This window comes from Schistocerca piceifrons, chromosome 5 (assembly GCF_021461385.2).
Source record: "Schistocerca piceifrons isolate TAMUIC-IGC-003096 chromosome 5, iqSchPice1.1, whole genome shotgun sequence".
Classification (NCBI taxonomy): Eukaryota; Metazoa; Arthropoda; class Insecta; order Orthoptera; family Acrididae; genus Schistocerca; species Schistocerca piceifrons.
The window spans coordinates 28,874,182-28,895,614 of record NC_060142.1 but is presented as its reverse complement, the minus strand read 5'-3'; the positions used below and the strand labels follow the sequence as shown (position 1 = coordinate 28,895,614).

The window sequence follows — 21,433 nt, the reverse complement described above, 5'->3', positions numbered from 1 at the left end:
ACAAGAGGCTTATTAGGAAAAATTGATGGCTCCCGAAGGCATGAAATGCCTTATACTAAGGGCTTCTGCTGCCGTCAACTTCACATGAAATTCAGTGTGCAATATTGTTTCTTCAGAACAACTTTACAGCGTGTAGCAGTGCTTAAGGTCAACATTTCGAGCAACTGGTAAGCCATGATATAAACATATTATCTGTACCTGAGTTACGTGTGTACTTTGCGGCAAGCGTTTCTGGAACCTCTCCTCTTCATGGCGGGACAGTGATTTGTGGCGCTGTTATCTTGGTACAGTTTGGTTAAGTCCCATACATGTAATGTGGTTGAAATTCTCTTAGAAGCTTCTTTTAAATACCACTAAAGGGTATATACTTTCATTAGAAAGAAAGAACAAAGTCGGTGTCGTAATTTGAAGACCACAGACGAAAGAAATTACTTGCAAACATCAGGAAATTTGACATACTGGGCGTTACAACATGCCGAAAACCGCACTTCGATATATTTATTCATTCTGAATGTTCCTAGGGTGGCCGGTCTTAGCTGCCTCACCTTGTACATTGAGCCATAAGGACAAATGAAATGCGAGGCAGCTTTTAGGGATATTCCTACCTTTGTCAGGTATGTTGTTGGTGTAGCTTCATGTTCATTTATAGCAATACTTACTGTTTTGTGTGAAACGCGACCAACAATAGGAGCGCTAATGTTTGCAATCTCCTAGGTAAACGTTTAAGTAAACAAACCGACGCGAAGGTAGTCCAAAAAAGTCCTTGCCAAACTCAGATATGCCTAGAAAATGTGGTAGCAGAAGACACGTCCACAGGTAAGCGGAAATCAGACAAAAATGCTACCACTGGCGATATTTTAAATTTTTTTCTTAAAAAAAATCAGAAACTAGTTGCATAAAAGAATTTTTATTTCCTTGCTGCTTCAGTCGCCCAGTGCCTTCTTCAGAAGATTATAGTTATCGCATTATTATAGTGTGTACCCAGCATATTAATGTAATCATTACAGGCGACATATTCCTTATTAAGATGGATAATGTCCGAGATATTTTAATTCAACATTATGAAGCTCGAGTGGTAAAAAGACAGAATATAGCAGAATCAACTTAATCACTCGTGCATCCAAGTTGCTGACAAGACTAATATACAGAATCGTGGAAAAGAAAATTGAGGATGTGTTAGATGACGATTAGTTTGGCTTTAGGTAAGGTAAAGGCAACAGAGAGGCTATTCTGAAGTTGCGGTTGATAATGGAAGCATCACTAAAGAAAAAGCAAGACACGTTCATATGATATCTCTACCTGGAAAAAGCATTCGACAATTAAAATGGTGCAAGATGTTCCAAATTCTGTGGAAAATAGGGGTAAGCTATAGGAAGAGACGAGTAATATACAATATGCACAAGACCAAAGAAGGAATAATAAGAGTGGACGACCGAGAATGAAATCCTCGGATTAAATATGGTGTAAAACAGGGATGTAGTCTTTCGCCCCTAAACTTCCATTCTTACATCAAAGAAGCAATAATGGAAATAAAAGAACGGTTCAGGAGTGGAATTAAAATTTAAGGTGAGAAAGTATCAGTGATACGATTCGCTGATGACATTGCTACCCTGAGTGAAAGTGAAAACTAATTACATAATATGCTCAATGGAATGGACAGTCTAATGAGTACAGAATATGGATTGAGAGTAAATCGAAGAAAGACGAAGGTAATGAGAAGTAGAGTAAATGAGAACAGCGAGAAACTTAACATCAGGATTGAGGGTCACGAAGTAGATGAAGTTAACGAATTCTGCTACCTAGGCAGTAAAACAACCAATGACGGACGGAGCAAGGAGGAGACCAAAAGCGGACTATCAATGGCAAAAAGGGCATTCCTGGCCCAGAGAAGTCTACTAATATCAAATACTGGCCTTAATTTGAGGAAGAAATTTCTCAGAATGTACGTCTGGAGTAATGCATAGACTGTGGGAAAACCGGAACATAAGAGAATCTAAGCATTTGAGATGTGGTGCTACAGACGAATGTTGAAAATTAGGTGGACTGATAAGGTAAGGAATGAGGAGGTTCTGCGCAGAATCGAAGAGGAAAGGAACATGGGGAAAACACTGATGAGGGACAGGATGATAGGAAATCTGTTAAGACATGAGGGAATGTCGTTCATGGTATTAGAGGGAGCTGTAGAGGGCAAAAAACTGTAGAGAAAGACAGAGATTGGAATACATCCAGCAAATAATTGAGGACATAGGTTGCTACTCTGAGATGTAGAGAGGAATTCGTGGCGGGCCGCATCAAACCAGCAGAAAAAAATAAAAATAATAGGTTGGTGATAATGTGGGGGTGGAGGAGGGAAAACATATAGAGGGGAGGGGGGAGAGCGTGAGGGGACTAGCCAATGTCTGATTGCACTCAGGGGTGATTGTCTAACAAAGGTTGGTCTAGACCCTACGACCCTCGGAAACCATTCTCTATTGTTTCTGCAGAGAGAACCGCTCTTGGGAAGCCACGATGACGTAAATGGTTCATGATTCGTCCGACCCGCGCTTTAAATGCTATTTTTTCTCTAAATACTTTCCCATCTGGGATCCAACACTTTCATTTCTCGATAACCCTGCGCCTACCATAAATTTGGACGAAATCGGTGACGACGAATAGGCGCGGTCCCCTTGTAAGTTCTATCATTCTGAAACACTGGGTATTCTGCGCTACTTTCCCGCAAAACCTAGTTTTTCAGGCAACTCACTGTTTGTGACGTCATATCTCTTGAAGTATGTATGTACGTATGTAGGACATGTACGTATGTATGTAGGACATCTGTTAAGACATCAGGTATGACTTCCGTGCTACCAGATGGAGCTGTAGAGGGCAAAAAGTGAGATGGAATAAATGCAGCAGATCACTGAGGACGTAGATAGCAAGTGTTACTCGGAGATGAAGAGATTGTTACAGGAGAGAATTTCGTGGCAGGCTGCATCAAACCAGTCAGAAGACTGACGACTCAAAAAATGGTAAAATAAACAAACATTTTCAGTCGCTGCAAAGACAGATTTTAAAATCTGTTACCACAGTAATAAGTATTTGAAGGTAAAAGAATTTTCATGCTTTTGAAATGAGATATGGATTTCGTCGATACTTACATGTGTTTCATGGTGTGTTTAATGTCAGGCCCCAAAGGGTCGCGATTCATAAGGATCTCTGGATACCTGTTCCTCATTGAGAAGTAGGCATCCAACCCTTTCTTAACCTTCTCTGTGCTACACTTGCAGTGAATGTACATCCTTTCGATGTGGGCGTCATCTGTAACCAATGGAAATAATATTTATTACAAATGGTTAGCCAGTCACTGCAGAAAACATAATTCCATTAATAGCTTCAACCTGAAGACAGATACTGCAGTCAAAGACTGGCGGCAGTGTCTACGAGGTGTGTGAGAAAAGTAATGAGATTAGCAAGACTGCAAGGGATCTGGCAGTGCTGTGTTGTTCCACTTGTGTAGGCAGTGTGTTCATTGCTTTCAGACCCTGTCTAAGTTGTAGCTCCGTACACCCAGCACATGATTTTCGAGAGCGCCATCAGTGAAGTTATGTTTTTGTTGTGTGTTATGAAACTGGAACAGCGGAGTTCAGAGTAAAGTTATGCCATCACCTTTTGTGTAAAGATTGGGGAATCCGAGAGTGTGACCTTCCAAAAATTGAAACAGGTCTGAGGGGGAACACAAGTTTCTCCCTGGCACAAATCATTTCCGTAAGGACATGAGGTGGATCGACACGTTTTGATTTGCTCAATTTGTCAAGCTCCTACTCTTGAATAAATCATCCGTCTTTTCTGAAACTGTAATAATTTGTTTGTCTGTACATATACATCACACCTACCCATTCAGATAACACTTTCGTGTTGCATCGCTTTTTAGTCTTTTTAAATTTATGTTTTAGAGTGTATTTCGTATGTATAGAGCTCCACAAGTTTGAAACGTTGTATCTGCCTTTTATTTTTCATTTCAGTGACTAACAATATATAACTGCTTTTTACGCTTCTGGTTTGGCAACCCATGGAAAAATCGGCAGGTTCCATTCCCTCTCATTTGCTTCTGCTTTTCTTCCATCATTCTTTCAGTTTTCCTCTTTCTTCAGACCACTTCACCACTGTTTCCTTAGTGCTCCTGCCTTGTCCTTAATTTGGCACTACAGTACCGTGTTAGCTCTCATCCATTGTCTGGTACCGCGTGCCGCCGAATTTGAATCCGCGCCAGACTTCATGGACGTCGAAGACCCATAGAGGCCTCTGCACCGTAAGCTGTGGCGGCGCGCGCCTCCTGGCCCGCTTGTAGTGTGGGGCGCCACTGAGGAACACGTGGTCCCAGCGGCCAATAGCGGCGCCCCCGAGAGCGTATTTAAGCACCTGCCACTCGCCCAGCCAGTCAGTCTAATCTCGCTTACGTCGGTTTACACCTCGCTTGCGCTAGACTGCTTTCTTCCCGGTTCGTGTACGAGTCTGTTTCCTTGTGACTCTGTTGTTCGGTCTCGTCGTATTCGTTCTGTCCTACGTTGGTCGTGTCCTTCCTTTTCCGTTGTGTTGCTGTTCGCGGCCCTCTCCGCGGGTCCCGCCGCGTCTTCCGTCAGTGCTACCCCGCGACCGTCCTGGTCGCAGTTACAACACATTGATCCTCTTCCATTATGATAATTTAATTACAATTTAATGTTTAAATATGACTCAAGACTGATTCGACAGTATGATTATGTGTAAAACTTGTTGTTGCTTCAACGGGAACAGTTGTTGATCAGTGGGGCACGTTTGGTAAACGAGGTAAACAAATTACTATAATTAATGTATATTTGTGAAATCCTCCTTGACGGACTGCTTGTTGCTCTCGTACACAGAAAACATTCGAGCAGCGAAATATAAAGGACGGAGCTTACATACATTATCTGGTCGAAGGTAACTGGACGCATGTTACTGGCAGCTAATATGGATTGTCTCCACCTTTCGCGTTTATGACGGCTTTAACTCTGATGGGGACACTTTCAGTGAGGTGTTTGAATATCTGTGGAGGAATGGCAGCCCATACTTCCTCAAGAGCCGAAATCAAAGAAGGTAATCATGTTGGATGCAGTGGAGCGACGGTCCTACTCAAGGCGTTCAGTTGGATTTAGGTCGCGACACCGCTCAGGCCAGTGCATTTCAGGAATGTCATTCTCCATAAACGATTGCCCCACGGATGCTGCAGTACGGCAGGTTGCATTGTCATGTTGACGTAATCATCGTGTCGAAACTCTTCCTCTACAGCATGCAGTCCAGAATGCTGTAATGCTGTATGGCAATAATGTGATGGCAGGTATCATTCTCAAAGCATTCGCCAAACCCAAACCCTTCCACCAGATTGCCACAGGTTACAGCGTAATTCAGCCCTCCGATATATTCATTTCCAGTAATCCACTGTCCAGAAGCGTGGCTCTGTACACCACCAAAAGCGGCACATAACATTGACTTCTGAAATGTTTGGCTTATGAGGAGCTGGTCGACCGTTGTACCCTATTATTTTTAATTCGCTACGTACAGTCATTCTGCTAGCTGGAGTGCTGATAGCACTTTGGAACCTGCGAGTGACTCCGTTCCTCATTTCATGCGATTTTTTTACAACATTTTTCAATGCTTGATACTCTCTGGCGAAACTATACGAGGTCTTGCAGGCCTGTGGTTGTTCCTCCGCGTTTACACTTAACCATAATATCACCAACAGTGATTTGAAAAACTGTCCTTGATGAATTTATTACTCACGTGGCATCCAATATTAAACCACGTTGGAAGTCAATGAGCTCTGTTGACCTACCATTCTGTTGTTACTGGCCATCTACTGACAACACATTATTCCCTGCTGAATTTTACTCTAGAAGGTCAGCCTCTCGTCGCATCTAGTGGTCAGTTCCACTTTACATAGGGCTCTCGGAATACTGTTGATCAAATAATGTATTCTTCTCAACCTCAATTCGTCCATTTCCCTGCTGTCCTGATCAGCTTCCAAAATCTGTCTACCATCGTTCTAGTATTTATAGTTAAAGTGTCTTCTACCTCAGGAAGTAAATGCACTGTAGTAGCTTCCTGTTCATTTTCTAACTACGCTTCCCTGCTAACGGCTGCCTCCTGGAGGAACTTCTCGTTATAACTATTTACACAGTGATGTGCTGAGAACAGTTAGTTGATATCATGGAAAACCGCCTAACATTCAGGACTATACTGTAGAGCTAGTGCTGGGAACCTTCCCAAAAGTCAACTACTCGTGCTTTAGGTACCCAATCTCTCGCAGTCAGCCCAATGGAAGCAGATGACTTGCTGCAACAGTTTCATATGACGCATAAGGTGCTTATAAAAACTCTCCTCGAATTAAGATTGGCTTGGTTTATTTGGTGCTGCGACAGCTCGAACTTACTTCTACATCAATAAGTAGAGTCATACTCTCCAAACCACTGTGATGTGCATGGCAGAGGACACTTGGCACGGCACCACATGTCAAGAGATCTCCCTGTTCCAGTTGGGTATGGAGCGTACGAAAACTGTTTCAGTTCCTCTCTCTGTGTCAAATCCTGTGGTTCTGACGGCAGCCATACGTAGCGGCCTGGAGTGTATTTCTGTAGTTTCTCCACTAATTATTTTAGGTCATCAGTCCTCTGACTGGTCTGATACGGCCCGCACGAATAGCTCTCCTCTGCCAACCTCTTCATCTTAGAGTAGCAGTTGCAACTTTCGTCCCTAATTATTAGCTGGATGTATTCTAGTCTCCACGTTCCTCTACAGTTTTTACCCTCTACAGCTCCCTCTAGTACCATGGAAGTTATTCCCTGATGTCTTAACAGGTGTCCTATCATCCTGTCGCTTCTTCTTGTCGGTGTCTTCCCCATGTTCCTTTCCTCACCGATTCTGCGAAGAACTTCCTCATTGCTTACCTTATCAGTCCACCGAATTTTCAAAGTTCTTCTCTAGCACCACATTTTGAGGCTTCGATTGTCTTCTCTTCCGGTTTTTCCACAGTCCATGTTTCACTGCCATACTACGCTGTGCTGCCCTTAATACTGATTCTGGAAATTCTGTAACTATCATTTCTCAAGATACTTTACCCCTGACATTTCAGTTTTATCAGAATTTCCGTGGTGTTCTTCCACGAGTAAAAACTAGCCTGTGACCATTCGCATTGTCGTTCTTTGCTTACATTCAGTACGTCCTGTTAGTGCCAGTTAGCTTAGATAAGCAGTCTCCTCTGTAGAGTGACTGAATTGTCTCATTATCCTTCTGACGAACTGGAATCTGCCGTCTGGTTTATCTAGTATCGTGCCTACGTGATAATTTAGTTTCATATTTCTACAAAGTTGCTACGTTCGGATATTTCTATGCGTTGACTAATTTCAGTTGAGACTCACAGATATAGAAGTCGTAGGATACCATTTTTCTGCAATTTTTATAAAGCACAGTTTCATATTTCTGGACATCTAAAGTGAGTTTGCGCCTCACTGAAATTTTATCAACTGGGTTTTTCCGGAGCTGTTTTTTTCAAATAGTACTTCATTATGGATAACTGTATAATCTGCAAAAAGGCTGAGGTAAATGCACCAGTGTGCCAAACTTAATGACGGAAGTAATTTTTACGTTATGTGTCACTTCCAAGCAACATAGCTCGATGAAACTTGGGCCATACATAGAAAGAACTGCTACAACATAGTGCAGACCGTAACGGAAAGAAATACACAATAAGACGAACATAAAAAACACTTTTATTCAAAGACAATAATTACGCTGGAGCCGCCGCGACATACGATAGTCTCCTAGACATTAGCAAAGGCGGGTCACGGTTCTTAACAGCGTGTGTTATGCAGCGAACAGCAACCCATGTTCTGCAGTGTGTTCACAGGCTGGCCACTGTACGGAGATAGTAAGGAGTTTTTGTGATAAGGCGCTCCATACCTCCATCACACTGGTGGACAACTACTAGATGGTCATTGGTGTATGTGGTTCCTTACCTCCATCAGGGTGGTGGACAGCTACTACATGGTCATTGGTGTATGTGGTTCCATACCTCCATCAAGGTGGTGGACAGCTACTGCATGGTCATTAGTGCAGGTGGTTTCATACCTCCATCAGGGTGGTGGACAACTACCGCATGGTCATCAGTGCACGTGGTTCTATGCTTCCATCAGGGTGGTGAACAATTACTGCATGGTCATTAGTGCAGGTGGTTTCATACCTCCACAAGGGTGGTGGACAACTACTGCATGGTCATTGGTGCAGGTGATTCCATAACTCCTCCAGGGTGGTGGACATTTACTGCATGGTCATTGGTGCAGGTGATTCCATACCTCCTTCAGGGTAGTGGACAATTACTGCATGGTCATTGGTGCAGGTGGTCCCATACCTCCATCAGGGTGGTGGACAACTGCTGTATGGTCATTGCTGCATGTGGTTCCATACCTCCATCAGGTTGGTGGACAACTACTGCATGGTCATTGGTGCATGTGGTTCCATACCTCCGTCAGGGTGGTGGACAGTTGCTGTATGGTCATTGGTGCATGTGGTTCCATACCTCCATCTCGGTGTAGGACAACTACTGCATGGTCATTGGTGCAGGTGGTTCCATACTTCTTTCAGGGAGGTGGACAATTACTGCATGGTCAATGGTGGAGGTGTTGTAATGCTCCTCCCATGGGTGCTCAGTGTGATTTAAGCTGGGGGATGGACAGGTCAGTCCATTCGCCGAATATCCTCTCCCTCCCGCGCTGTTCGACGTGGTTGCACACTGCTATCCACAAAAAAGAAGTCATTGCCGAATGAACCCCTGAAAACTTGCATGGGGGGGGGGGGGGGGGGAAGCAGTACAATCTCACAGTAAATTTGGGCAGTGAGATTACCATACTCAAAGATGTGGAGATTAATATGTCCATGCACCATTAAGCACTCCCACACCATAATACCTGGACCACCAAAACGATCATGTACTATGATGATTAGTTTTTGTATGTTAGGAGGATGCTGATTCTGCAGCTGTTGTTCAGTTACTGAAAAACCGCTCCAGTTGCTTAATGAGAACTTTATTAAGCCCTCAAGTCCGGTTTCGTCCTTTATCTTAGGCCATTGTAAAAAAAGAAAAACAGAACTCCACCCAAACAGGCCATGAAAGCCGAACGGCACCGACCGGCCGCCGTGTCATCCTCAAACCACAAGCGTCACTGGATGCCGATATGAAGGGGCATGTGGTCAGCACACCGCTCTCCCGGCCGTATGTTTGTTTAAGAGACCGGAGCGGCTACTTCTCAGTTTGCCTGACAAGGGCCTGAGAGCACCCCGCTTGCTAACAGCGCTCGACAACTGCACGGTCACGCATCCGAGTGCTGGCCAACATCAAGTGCATATGAAACTTAAGCTGTAGAGAATCAACGTCGGTGATTAGTTAGATATTACAACAGTTTTTCTGCAGGAAATACTTGATTATCGATAACTACATAATCTAGAAAAATCTAAAATTATTATTATCATTGTTTTCCAGGTCGTTACAGTGTTCTGCATACTCCCTATTAAGAAATCGAATTTCTAGTTACACACTTTGTTTGATAACTCATTTCATGAGTAAACATTGGCGTGGTACCAAGTCAGATGCTTTTAGTAAGTCAGGAAATGCTGCATCCTTTACCCACGACTTTCAGAACTTCATGTGAGAAAAGCACGAGTTCGATTCCAAATGACTGATGTTTTCGGAATCCATGTGGGTTAGCACTGAGGAGGTCATTCTGTTCGATACACGTCTTTATGTTTGCGCTCAGAATATGTTCTAGTACACTGCAGTAGCTAAATAATACTAATAATAATAACTCAGTATTAGTCAACGTCCTGGTGCAACTGTTACAGTCCCACACCACTCCGGCTAGTTGTGTTCCCTAACCAACCCTCGCAATCCTAACACTGCCGCGGACCTACGTATCTACACATCACTCGAAGGGCAAAGCTAGGTTGAAGGCAGACGCAAAAATTCCGTAGTCCCTCCTGTATTCGATCACGCGACCTATTGATTTTCAGGTACGGGATTCCTCAATAGGCCCGACTACAATAGCTACACTACTGGCCATTAAAATTCCTACACCACGAAGATGACGTGCTACACACGCGAAATTTAACCGACTGGAAGAAGATGCTGTGATATGCAAATGATTAGCTTTTTAGAGCATTCACAGAAGGTTGGCGCCGGTGACGACACCTACAACGGGCTGACATGAGGAAAGTTTCCAACCGATTTCTCATACAAAAACAGCAATTGACCGGAGTTGTCTGTTGAAAGGTTGTTGTGATGCCTCGTGTAAGGAGGAGAAATGCGTACCATCACGTTTCCGACTTTGATAACGGTCGGGTTGTAGCCTATCGCGATTGTGGTTTATCGTATCGCGACACTGCTGCTCGCGTTGGTCGAGGTCGAATGATTGTTAGCAGAATATGGAATCGGAGGGTTAAGGAGGGCAATACGGAACGCCGTGCTGGATCCCAACGGCTTCGTATCACTAGCCGTCGAGATGACAGGCATCTTATCGACATGGCTGTAACGGATCGTGCAGCCACGTCTCGATCCCTGAGTCAACATATGGGGACGTTTGCAAGACAACAACCATCTGCACGAACAGTTCGATGACGTTTGCAGCAGCATGGACTATCAGCTCGGAGACCATGGCTGGGGTTACCCTTGACGAAGCATCACAGACAGGAGCGCCTGCGATGGTGTACTCAACGACGAACCTGGGTGCACGAATGGCAAAATGTCATTTTTTCGGATGAATCCAGGTTCTGTTTACAGCATCACGATTGTCGCATCCGTGATTGGCGGCATCGTGGTGAACGCATATTGGAAGCGTATATTCGTCATCGCCATACTGGCGTATCACCCGGAGTGATGGTATTGGGTGCAATTGGTTACATGTCTCTGTCACCTCTTGTACGCATTGACGGCACTTTGAACATTGGACGTTACATTTCAGATGTGTTACGACCCGTGGCTCTGCCATTCATTCGATCCCTGCGAAACCCTACATTTCAGCAGGATAATGCACGACCGGATGTTGCAGATCCTGTACGGGCCTTTCTGGATACAGAAAATGTTCGACTTCTGCCCTGGCCAGCACATTCTCCAGATCTCTCACCAATTGAAAACATCTGGTCAATGATGGCCGAGCAACTGGCTCGTCACAATACGCCAGTCACTACTCTTGATGAACTGTGCTATCGTGTTGAAGCTGCATGGGCATCTGTACACGCCATCCAAGCTCTGTTTGACTCAATGCCCAAGGGTATCAAGGCCGTTATTACGGCCAGAGATGGTTGCTTTGGGTACTGATTTCTCAGGATCTATGCACCCAAATTGCGTGAAAATGTAATCACATGTCAGATCTAGTGTAATATATTTGTCTAATGAATACCCGTTTATCACCTGCATTTCTTCTTGGATTAGCAATTGTAATGGCCAATAGTGTACAATCACAAGATGCTTCATGGTCGAGAATTGAACAGTGACTCGAATACAGAAGAAATTTCCTTTGCTTCATGTCTACTGTCAAAATGTTTTTGTCATCAGACAACCGATTTCGGTCTATAATGACTGTCTTCAGATCTGTTTTATAGAAACAAGTTTCTCTAAAACAGATCTGAAAATCGTCATTATAGACCGAAACCTGTATGACAAAAAAAATTGTTGCCATAGACGTGAATTAAAGCAAATTTAATAGCTACATTGCTTAGAAGCGCTACGTCCGAAACTGAAGTGCCCATTAGTAGTTTAAAGAACCAACACCGGAACTGGAATCTGTTGCTGGGGATCTCAGAAGAGTGAACTAGAATAGTGAGAAAGGTGGCTGACCTATCGCGTCGGGCAGATGCGGTTGCTTTCTGAGCCAGTCTCGCAGAGACGCGATGGTCTTCTTGATGTCCTCCTCGTCCGTCCCCAGCTGCTTCCTGATGGTCTCCACCTGCTCAGGCGTCGCAGGGACGAAGTTGTAATCGTGTGTCATTGTTGGTATCCTGTAAGAATAAAGAAAGACACAGTGCGAGGATGTCAGCACGCTTATGAACACAGCAACGGTGACAAATTTCGCGGCTTGTGAAAAATACAATATCTACTCAAAAGTATCCGGACACCCCTTTCTAACACGGAATTGACCAATAGATGTCCCGAGAGAGTGACCGAGTGGTATGAAAGGAGGCGGGGAGTATAGTGTTGTCAGTAAGGAAGCAGCCCCACCAGAGTACGTCGGTCTGAAGAGCTCAGTGACTTCAAACATGGACCAGTTACTGGACGTCACCTGAGTAGCAAATCCTTCATGGACATTTCTAAAGCTTTCCAAGTTCACTCTTAGCATGTGACTGTGAAGGGTAAACGCGAAGCAACAACCACAGAAAACCAGGACAAGGCTGATCTCACGTACATACCAACAGGGAGCGTCGAGCATCGCAGATGATGGATCTAAAATACGCATTATATCAGCGAAAGGAATCAGTCGCGAGTTCTGGAGTACTACCAGAAGTCCATCTAGTACAGTAATTGTACGTACGGAGTTAAAAGCAATGAGGTACAATGGTCGAGGAGGTCCTCATGGGCCACACATTTCTGTAGCTCATGCCAAGTGATGCTGAACGAATTTTGAAGAGTGATACTGCTGAACAGCTGATGACTGGAAACGATTGGGTTGGAATGATGAATCACGCTATACCCTGTGGCAAACCTGCGGAAAGAAATTGGATTTGACGAACTCCTGGACAACATTACCTGCCATCGTGTTTAGTAGCAAAAGTGGACAGAGGATGGTGTGTTACGGAAACTGGGTGTTTTCCGTGGTTAGGATGTGGTCACCTTACCGCGCTTAAGAAAACGCTGATTGCAGAATCTGAACACATGTACAGTATTGAGTACTGCGTACATTAGAGAAACGATTCAGACACGATGTACCCCAGTCAGAAAGCAGCGTTTGTGACATAATTTCCGAGCGGTTCTAGGCGCTACAGTCTGGAACCGCGCGACCGCTACGGTCGCAGGTTCGAATCCTGCCTCGGGCATAGATGTGTGTGATGTCCTTAGGTTAGTTAGGTTTACGTAGTTCTAAGTTCTAGGGGACTGATGACCTCAGAAGTTAAGTCCCATAGTGCTCAGAGCCATTTTTTGACGCAATTTCTTGTGGACAGTAACATGGACTGTCGTGCCCAGAATCCCGAGATGAACCAAACAGAACACATCTGGAATGAGTGAGGACGTAGACTTCGCTATCTATCCCAGCGTCCAACATCACACCTTCACTGTTTTCGCCTCCCGACGAGTAGTGGACTGACATTCCTTCAGAGACATTCAGACGTCATATTGAAAGTCTCCCCAGCAAAGTTTAAGTCGTCATAAAGGCAAATGGTGGAAGCATCCCATACTTAAGTCTGCTAATAGCTGCTCGGGTACTTCTGACCAGATAATATATATTTTACGGCAGGGACACACAAAACATGTAACTTTTTTGTAAACACATAGATATTCAGCAAACGTAGTGTTTCAGTAAGCCTATTCGCTGACTGTTGAGTGGGCAGATTTCAATCTTTTTTTCATCCCTACTTTCGAAGGCGTAGATCGGTAAGACTTATGGAAGGTTTTTATTTGTAGTTTTTGTCCAGAGCTGCCTACAATAGTGAAAGCAATCGCCAATCATAAAAACAGTGGTTGGCTTGATTTCATTTGCTTGATTTACTTTAACATGGAACATTTCGTTTTCCGAGTACAAGATGCTCATTAATTTATGCAGTATTCAGCGAATGAAAATTATTGTTGAAGAAAGTATTAGTTTTTATTAAAAGATTATTTTACTTCTGTGTCATGTAACGATTAACTGCCGTAAGTCTCTTGTATTCCCCATGTCTCTACCTCAATCTGGTGTTAGTACTAAACGGAAAATTGCTGCTAAACATCGGAATTTCAAAAGACAGTGCGAATTAAAACATGTCTGCTGCGAAGTAATGAAATAATATTGTTTTTATATTTTTTTCGTATAATTTGCTTGACGTTTTTAGCAGGCGATACAGGTGTTATAATAAATTCCATTAGAGAGAAAGCAACAGAGGAGTTGTTAAATGATATTTTCCAACGAATTATCAAGTGATCCTCTGGGAATGGGCTCTCTCTAAATTTTGAAAAAAACCACTCAATAATATCGTGCGGAATAATTTTCTGAGGTAAATTTCCATTTACAAAGAAAGCACTGATTACACAAAACCGAGCAGTAAGAATAATATGTGGTGTACACCCACGGACGTTATGTAAGTAGTTCTTCAAGGAGCTAGGCATTTGAACTGCGCTGTAACGTTACATGTATTCGCTAGTTAAATTCGTTGTAAATAATCCATTACATCTTGAGAAGAACAGTGATGTTCATACTCAGAATACTAGAGGCAAAAATGACGTATATTATCCATTGCTTAAGTTGTCAGCGACTGCTCAGAAAGACTATATGTCGCAACTATAACTTTAGGGGTTGCCCAATGGCATAAAATGTCTAACAGGAAATGAAGTAAGTTTTAAATCTAATTTAAAATCATTTCTCCTAAATAGCTCTTGCTCCATTGACGAATTTCTACTCAGACACCGGTAGCCACTGTGGTTGCATCAGTAGGACTAAAAATCACTGTTAACATTAATCATGTGTACGTATCCTGTAAACTGAACCGTTACACATTACTTCAACAAAAGAATCGTTCAGATAATCCATGAAACACGTAAGTACTAACTACCTAACTAACCAATGACATTGTGGGAGCAGTTGTGTAGAATGGGTGGTGATTTTAAAAGAAGTTGTAATATGGGCATCAACAAAAGTCAAACAACGATAACGAACAGTGGTCGAGTTAAATCAGGCAGAGCTAAATAAATTAGATTAGGAAGTGAGAGACCAAAAGCAGTAGACGGGTCTTACTTAAATTTGTTAATGTCCAATGTAAGTCTGTAAGGAAGTATTTCAAGCAGATATTTATTTGGGTGGAATCTTGTAGGGAAGTCAAATGTAGACAGTAGGGATTAAAGACAAAAACAAAATTCTTGCCACTGAAGTGTATTGTTACAGAATAATGCTGAAGAGCAGATGGGTAGAAAGAATGACTGATAAGGAGGTACCGAATCGAATAGGGGAAAAAGGAAATTTATGGTACAACTCGACTCAAAGGAAGGGTCTGTTGGACACGTTCTGAGATATGAAGGAATCGTTAACTCGGGTAAGGGAGCGAAGCGCGACGAGCAAAAACTGTAGAAGAAGTCTTGACTGTAATAATTACAGTCAAACCAGTAACTCCCCGCACACACGGTTCTCTAAAGAATCAAACTCCCATGCATAAAACAGTTTCAGTCTGGATGAGTACAGTGTGGTTAATTTGCGCGCCACCTTAAGAAAAGCTAGTTTTTCACGCATCACAGTGTTTCGACATATCTTGTGCACTATGAGTCGTACAATGATATAATTTTACAGATACATTTAGTGGTATATGTAGAGAGTGTCTGCAAAATGTGTTGAGAATAGTCAGTAGTAAAGAAGTAATAAATTAAAACTCCAAACCTGATGCTGAAGTTTCACTGCGTGAACAGCGAAACAGTAGTACACTATGAGAGAGACATTTTCCCTTTCATTATTTTATCGGTGAGGGTGGCGGGAGGGTGGGAGGGGTGTGTTATGTCAGCGACAAAAATTCTGGAAAAGGTTTGAACCTATGTGTGAGGTTTGTCGGAAGTTACTAAGTGCTCTCATTATGAAAAAATGTACGAGGGGCATTCAATAAGTAATACAACACGTTTTGTTTCGACGAATTTTCTTTGAGGAAATTCATAATTTATTGTGGAACCTCGCGTAATATTGCCGCTTCAGCCGCTATAGTTTCATGGTGTTCCGACAGGTGGCGGTGCTGTACGTAGCATTCAAAATAGCAGGGGCGCTCCAAGCAGCGAGTTGTCATTGAGTTTGTTTTGGCGGAAAACCAGGGCATCGCAAATGTTCATAGAGTGGGGAATAATAATATTGTATAATAGGATCATAAATGAAACCAACCTGCTTTAAGAAAAGTAGTGCGTTACAAAATCATTAAACACCCCTCGTGTGATTATAGTCTGGGTAATTTGCACACCATGAGTTACACTGCCTACATATTCACAGTTTCTAACTTCCATACATGACTTTTTGTTTTAAACCTTTAACAAAAGATTATTCCTCTTAATGAGTAGATTATAACCGCTTTTTAATTGTTTTTTAATTTGATCTGTTATTTTTGTTTCTGAAAGCCGTCAGATAGGCTACCTGCATCTGGGGCCATGTGACAGTTTAAGCCATTTCGTGATACAGATCGGTGCGTAGGCTGCAGTAGTGAGACAGAGATGAACGGGCTTGCACAGAATAGACTAGCATGGGGAGTTGCAGGAAACTACTCTTAGGGCTGGAATGAAATGTCCGTATGGTATTACTGGCCGGAAGACCGCATTCTGGATGGTTCGGCAGCCTGGTGAAGGTCTTTTTATTTTACGCTATTACTGCGAATTGCGCGTCAATGATCATGATGAAGTCGTAATGAGGACACACGCAAACTCAGTTCCGGACTGGGAAGATCCCCTACCCGGTCGGTGACCGAACACGCGGCCGCATGATCGAGAATCTGCAACGGTAACTAAAAGGCCACGAGCCGCTGTCCCTTCGAATGAAGATCATAACAACAACGCTCATGTGTTACTTTAAGTGTAGCGCAGAGTTGTTCACTGTCTCTTTTCCGTAAAATCCGACTACTACTTCCACTTCTGAGGAATATCTCTTCTCTTTCAGGTGTATTTTATTCCGGACTGGGAGCAGGACAGGTAGGCCAGTGGAGAACACGAAAAACCAGTTTCTGGAGGCACAGCCGCGGCCCAGACAGTCACGTGGGGTGTGACTAAATGCGGAGTGACTCATTCACCGCTCCGCATTGTCTGCCCCCGTTGTGTCTCAGAAAGGCTCCCTTCAGTTGATAAACACAGCCAGATACGGATTTTGTTCAGTTTTCTAAGATCGAAGAACATGCTTAGGTGCAACAAACGATCATCTAATACCACGTAATTCTCCATCGTTTCCGAGAAATCGCTGTTTATATTACTTCAGACCTAATGAATATCGCAAGAGAACGCCGGCAGTCGAGCAGCGGCTGAGACGGTGGACTAGTAGTCTCCTCGTACTGGTTTCAAGTCACGTCATTTTCTGTTCTTTTCTAAAGATTTATCTATGGATGCATTCAGGAGCGTATGGCAGCGAAGTCAGAGTGGGCTGCAGGTGCTATGAATAACATCAGCGATATCGCGCTTAATTGTATTTATAAACAAATGTTTATTGCATCACGTTTCCTTATTATACTTGTGGTGTCACCGCCAGACACCACACTTGCTAGGTGGTAGCCTTTAAATCGGCCGCGGTCCGCTAGTAAACGTCGGACCCGGGAGTCGCCACTATCAGTGATTGCAGACCGAGCGCCGCCACACGGCAGGTCTAGAGAGACGTCCTAGCACTCGCCCCAGTTGTACAGCCAACTTTGCTAGCGATGGTTCACTGACAAATTACGCTCTCATTTGCCGAGACGATAGTTAGCATATCCTTCAGCTACGTCATTTGCTACGACCTAGCAAGGCGCCTTTATCATTTGCTATTTATCTTGTGATGCATGTACCGTCAAGAGCGATGTTCACCAATTATGAATTAAAGTTAAGTATTCCAGAAGCTACGTACCTTTTTTGCTAGTCTCAAGACATTGTCCTGTTACAGACGTCACGCCAGCCTGCGTGAGCTTAAACGCGTGCCCTTCGGCCTCCCGTCCTAGTGGATTGGCTGTCTTGCCAGTCCACAAAAATACCTCTATTACATCTCGTCCTGAACGCCGTTGGAGCGATAAAAGTGAGCAGGACTCGAACGCAGTGCGGGCAGTCTTTTGGTCTGCCGCCTAATCCTGTCGTGCAAACACCTCAGCTTGACGGATGGCGCTCTCGTACGGTCTTCAACAGTTTCGTAGAATTTTGAACCTTGATTTCTCGAAGACCAAGTACTAGAACAGCTTTCGTTACTATACGGTACGTGCTGTTACGTGCGACAGGTGAGCAAGACCGATGAGCCATTGGTTGTCTGATTCCTTTATGGGACTTCGGCTGATCGTAACTTATTTCGGGCGGACGTTTACGAGTACCGCGTGTTTGTTTCCTGGACTCTGGTCAGCACATTCCGACTATTTCCACCTTTTATGTTGTTGACATAACATAACTGATCAACCATATTACACACGGTGTGAAAAGCTACATATACAGTATTTTAGAGTGTTTAGAGGAGATAAAAAGAAGCACGTCACAAAAATGTCACAGGCTCACCATTTCTGCACTACAGGTCCATGAAGGTTTTGACTCTAGTGATATTCAGAGGTAGTATTCAGACTGCAGTGCGATGAAAACAGTTTTAGAGATGTTCCTGTGCTCATATGAATTTCTCTTTTATGGTGTTGGGATTACGCGTTTGGTGTACGAGACACCGACAGACACTCTTGAAGATGTGGTTGCCGGTTTGGCTGAAGCTACAGCCATTACTCCTGGACTTCTGCTTGTTATAAACGCGTTAGACAATTAACACGCAGATGCCACTTGTGCATTAATGTAAGAGGTCGACTCTCTCAGAGACTGGTTGCTTGCTCTTTTAAACGAGGCGGTCAGAATGCCAACTCTCACGTGATTGGTGAGCACGGAAAACCTAAATCTGAATGCCAGTACGAGGAACTGACTCTGGATACTGTCGAATGCGAGTCCAGTCCACAGTCACTGCACCACTTGGCTGGCTGGTGGAGGAATATCGGCAACTTTCCCTTCACAGTGTTGTAGTCATACCTGAGTAGTAATTAGACATCCGCAGCACTCATCACGCATGCCCTGTGTAATACCGACTCCAGCCTTGGTAAGGGGCCCACTTCGGCGAGAAGGAGAGGCCGTAACTTTCTTCAACCGTGCCATGTTGAGCTGAAGAAATTCATTGGCGAATAGGTTGCGTAGAGCTACCAAACTGCGAAAATACTGATTATTGCTTTTCGCCCACTTTTGCAAACACTGCCAACCACTTTCTTTGTGATTAGGTACGCGCAGCGAGATACGGCAGGGTGCCTGACTGTTCATCAAGCCAGAAACGTACGTGCGCAGACGTGTGAACAAGGATATTGTTATGGTGGAAGATGGGAGTGTCCACAGCGCACTCGTCAGGAAGATGTGGAATACAGAACAACACTTGCCCATCGAAAATGTTGAGATAAACAGCTGGGTTCATGTGCACAGTAACCTGAGTGAATATTTCTAACTCACTGCACGAAGAACGCCCCAAAATAACACAGAACTATTTACGGCCTGAATTATGCCCTCCGCACTCTGCAGGTTAAACGCGTTATTGGGACGTCGATGTAGTCGATACCTTGCATCAATTGAAAAGGGGAAAAACCGTGACTCTTAGTACAACACAACACGCACCGAGTCAACTGCTGTCCAGTTTATGAGTCGTTTCGCCCAGTGAAGACGGGCAGCTTCATGTGCTGTTGTGAGAAATGGCCTTTAGCCAGGTAGCAGTCTGTAAGTGTCCATTGCACTTTCGCTCGGGAACCTGTTGACATCGACTCGCATACAGAGACAGAAGTAAGTAATTTCTGGTGGGACGGAAATCGATCGTGATTACAAGATGCGATACTCGCCTCCAGTCGCTGCCATGATCTTTCAGCGACCACTGTTCTTATGGTGTCACATGTCTTAGCATGATACATTATACGTCAAAGACGTGTTGGCCATTGATATACCAATAATTTGGGCAACTTGATTTATGATTTGGTCATGCTGAGGGAATTAGATTAGGAAATGAGACACTTAAAGTAGCAAAGGAGTTTTGCTATTTGGGGAGCAAAATGACTAATGATGGTCGAAGTAGAGAGGATATAAAATGTAGACTGGCAATGGCAAGGAAAGCTTTTCTGAAGAAAAGAAATTTGTTAACATCGAGTATAGATTTGTCAGGAAGTCATTTCTGAAAGTATTTGTATGGAGTGTAGCCATGTATGGAAGTGAAACATGGACGATAAATAGTTTGGACAAGAAGAGAATAGAAGCATTCGAAATGTGGCGCTACAGAAGAATGCTGAAGATTAGATGGGTAGATCACATAACTAATAAGGAAGTATTGAATAGGATTGGGGAGAAGAGAAGTTTGTGGCACAACTTGACCAGAAGACGGGATCGGTTGGTAGGACATGTTCTGAGGCATCAAGGGATCACCAATTTAGTATTGGAGGGCAGCGTGGAGGGCAAAAATTCTAGAGGGAGACCAAGAGATGAATACACTAAGCAGATTCAGAAGGATGTAGATTGCAGTAGGTACTGGGAGATGAACAAGCTTGCACAGGATAGAGTAGCATGGAGAGCTGCATCAAACTAGTCTCAGGACTGAAGACCACAACAACAACAACAACATGGCAACGACCGAACAGGGTAGGTCCTTCCTGTCATGCTGTCACGTCCCACGTCGACTGATAATAGATCGCTGATTGCGTAACAGTTGTGTGACACACTAACGTCATTTCACCTCCATGAATTGTGTCAGCGTGTGTGGGTCACGTGATTTTCTGGTACCTGTTCTATACCACCTACAGCGCTCCAGACGGGCCGGTGTTCTCTTTTACGAGACTCACTTAAATTTTGTTTGGTGAGTATATGTAGTTATGTTTAGATCCGTAGTATGTCTACATTTAGACAGGGTAATTCCCTGAAGATGTTACAAGCTATCACGAATAATGGGAAAGGGTAAATGTATCCATTTTGGATAAGGGACCCTGGTCCAGAAAGGACTGAATCAAAGGTTGTATGTGAAAATCGTTCTGATATCTCTGTATCGGTTTCGTTGTTCCTCAGTCTGTAGAGTAGGTAACTTTGAGGAGGTAGTATGGGCCAAAATGAAAAAAAAGTCCAGTAAATATAAGCTGTTAAAACGCATACCTGTAGAGGTGTACGCCCTTGCTCATCTTCGCTACTGTGAAAGACATTTTTGTTCTGAAAAATGCCTTCTGTTCTTAGGGTATACGTTTTAGAGCTTGACAGTTTTTTCGTGCATACTACCTCCTCAAAATATATGGAAACCAAAGAACTGGCAAGAGTAGTTGAGTTTTGCTATTTGGGTAGCAAAATAACTGATGACAGCATTTAATGTAAACTGTCAATGACAAGAAAAGCTTGTCTGAAGTAGATAAACTTTTTAACGTCGAATATAGATTTATGTGGTAGGAACCCTTTTCTCAAAGTATTTTTCTGGATTGTAACCATGTTTGGAAGCAATACATGGACGATTAACAGTTTAGGAGGGAATAGAATAGCGGCTTTTGAAATGCTGAA

General features: G+C 43.5%; 1 protein-coding gene across 1 annotated transcript in view; it reads right to left on the bottom strand.

Annotated features, from left to right (window-relative positions):
* The window catches only part of LOC124798143 (retinol-binding protein pinta-like), an 85,524-nt gene that overhangs the window by 38,807 nt on the left and 25,284 nt on the right, over positions 1 to 21,433 (bottom strand). Inside the window, exons 2-3 of the mRNA XM_047261422.1 lie at positions 11,876 to 12,036; positions 3,138 to 3,297 (exon numbers count right to left, since the gene is read on the bottom strand). Of these exons, the coding sequence (XP_047117378.1) occupies positions 3,138 to 3,297; positions 11,876 to 12,026 (311 nt within the window). The 5' untranslated portion in view covers positions 12,027 to 12,036. The remainder of the gene's footprint in view (positions 1 to 3,137; positions 3,298 to 11,875; positions 12,037 to 21,433) is intronic.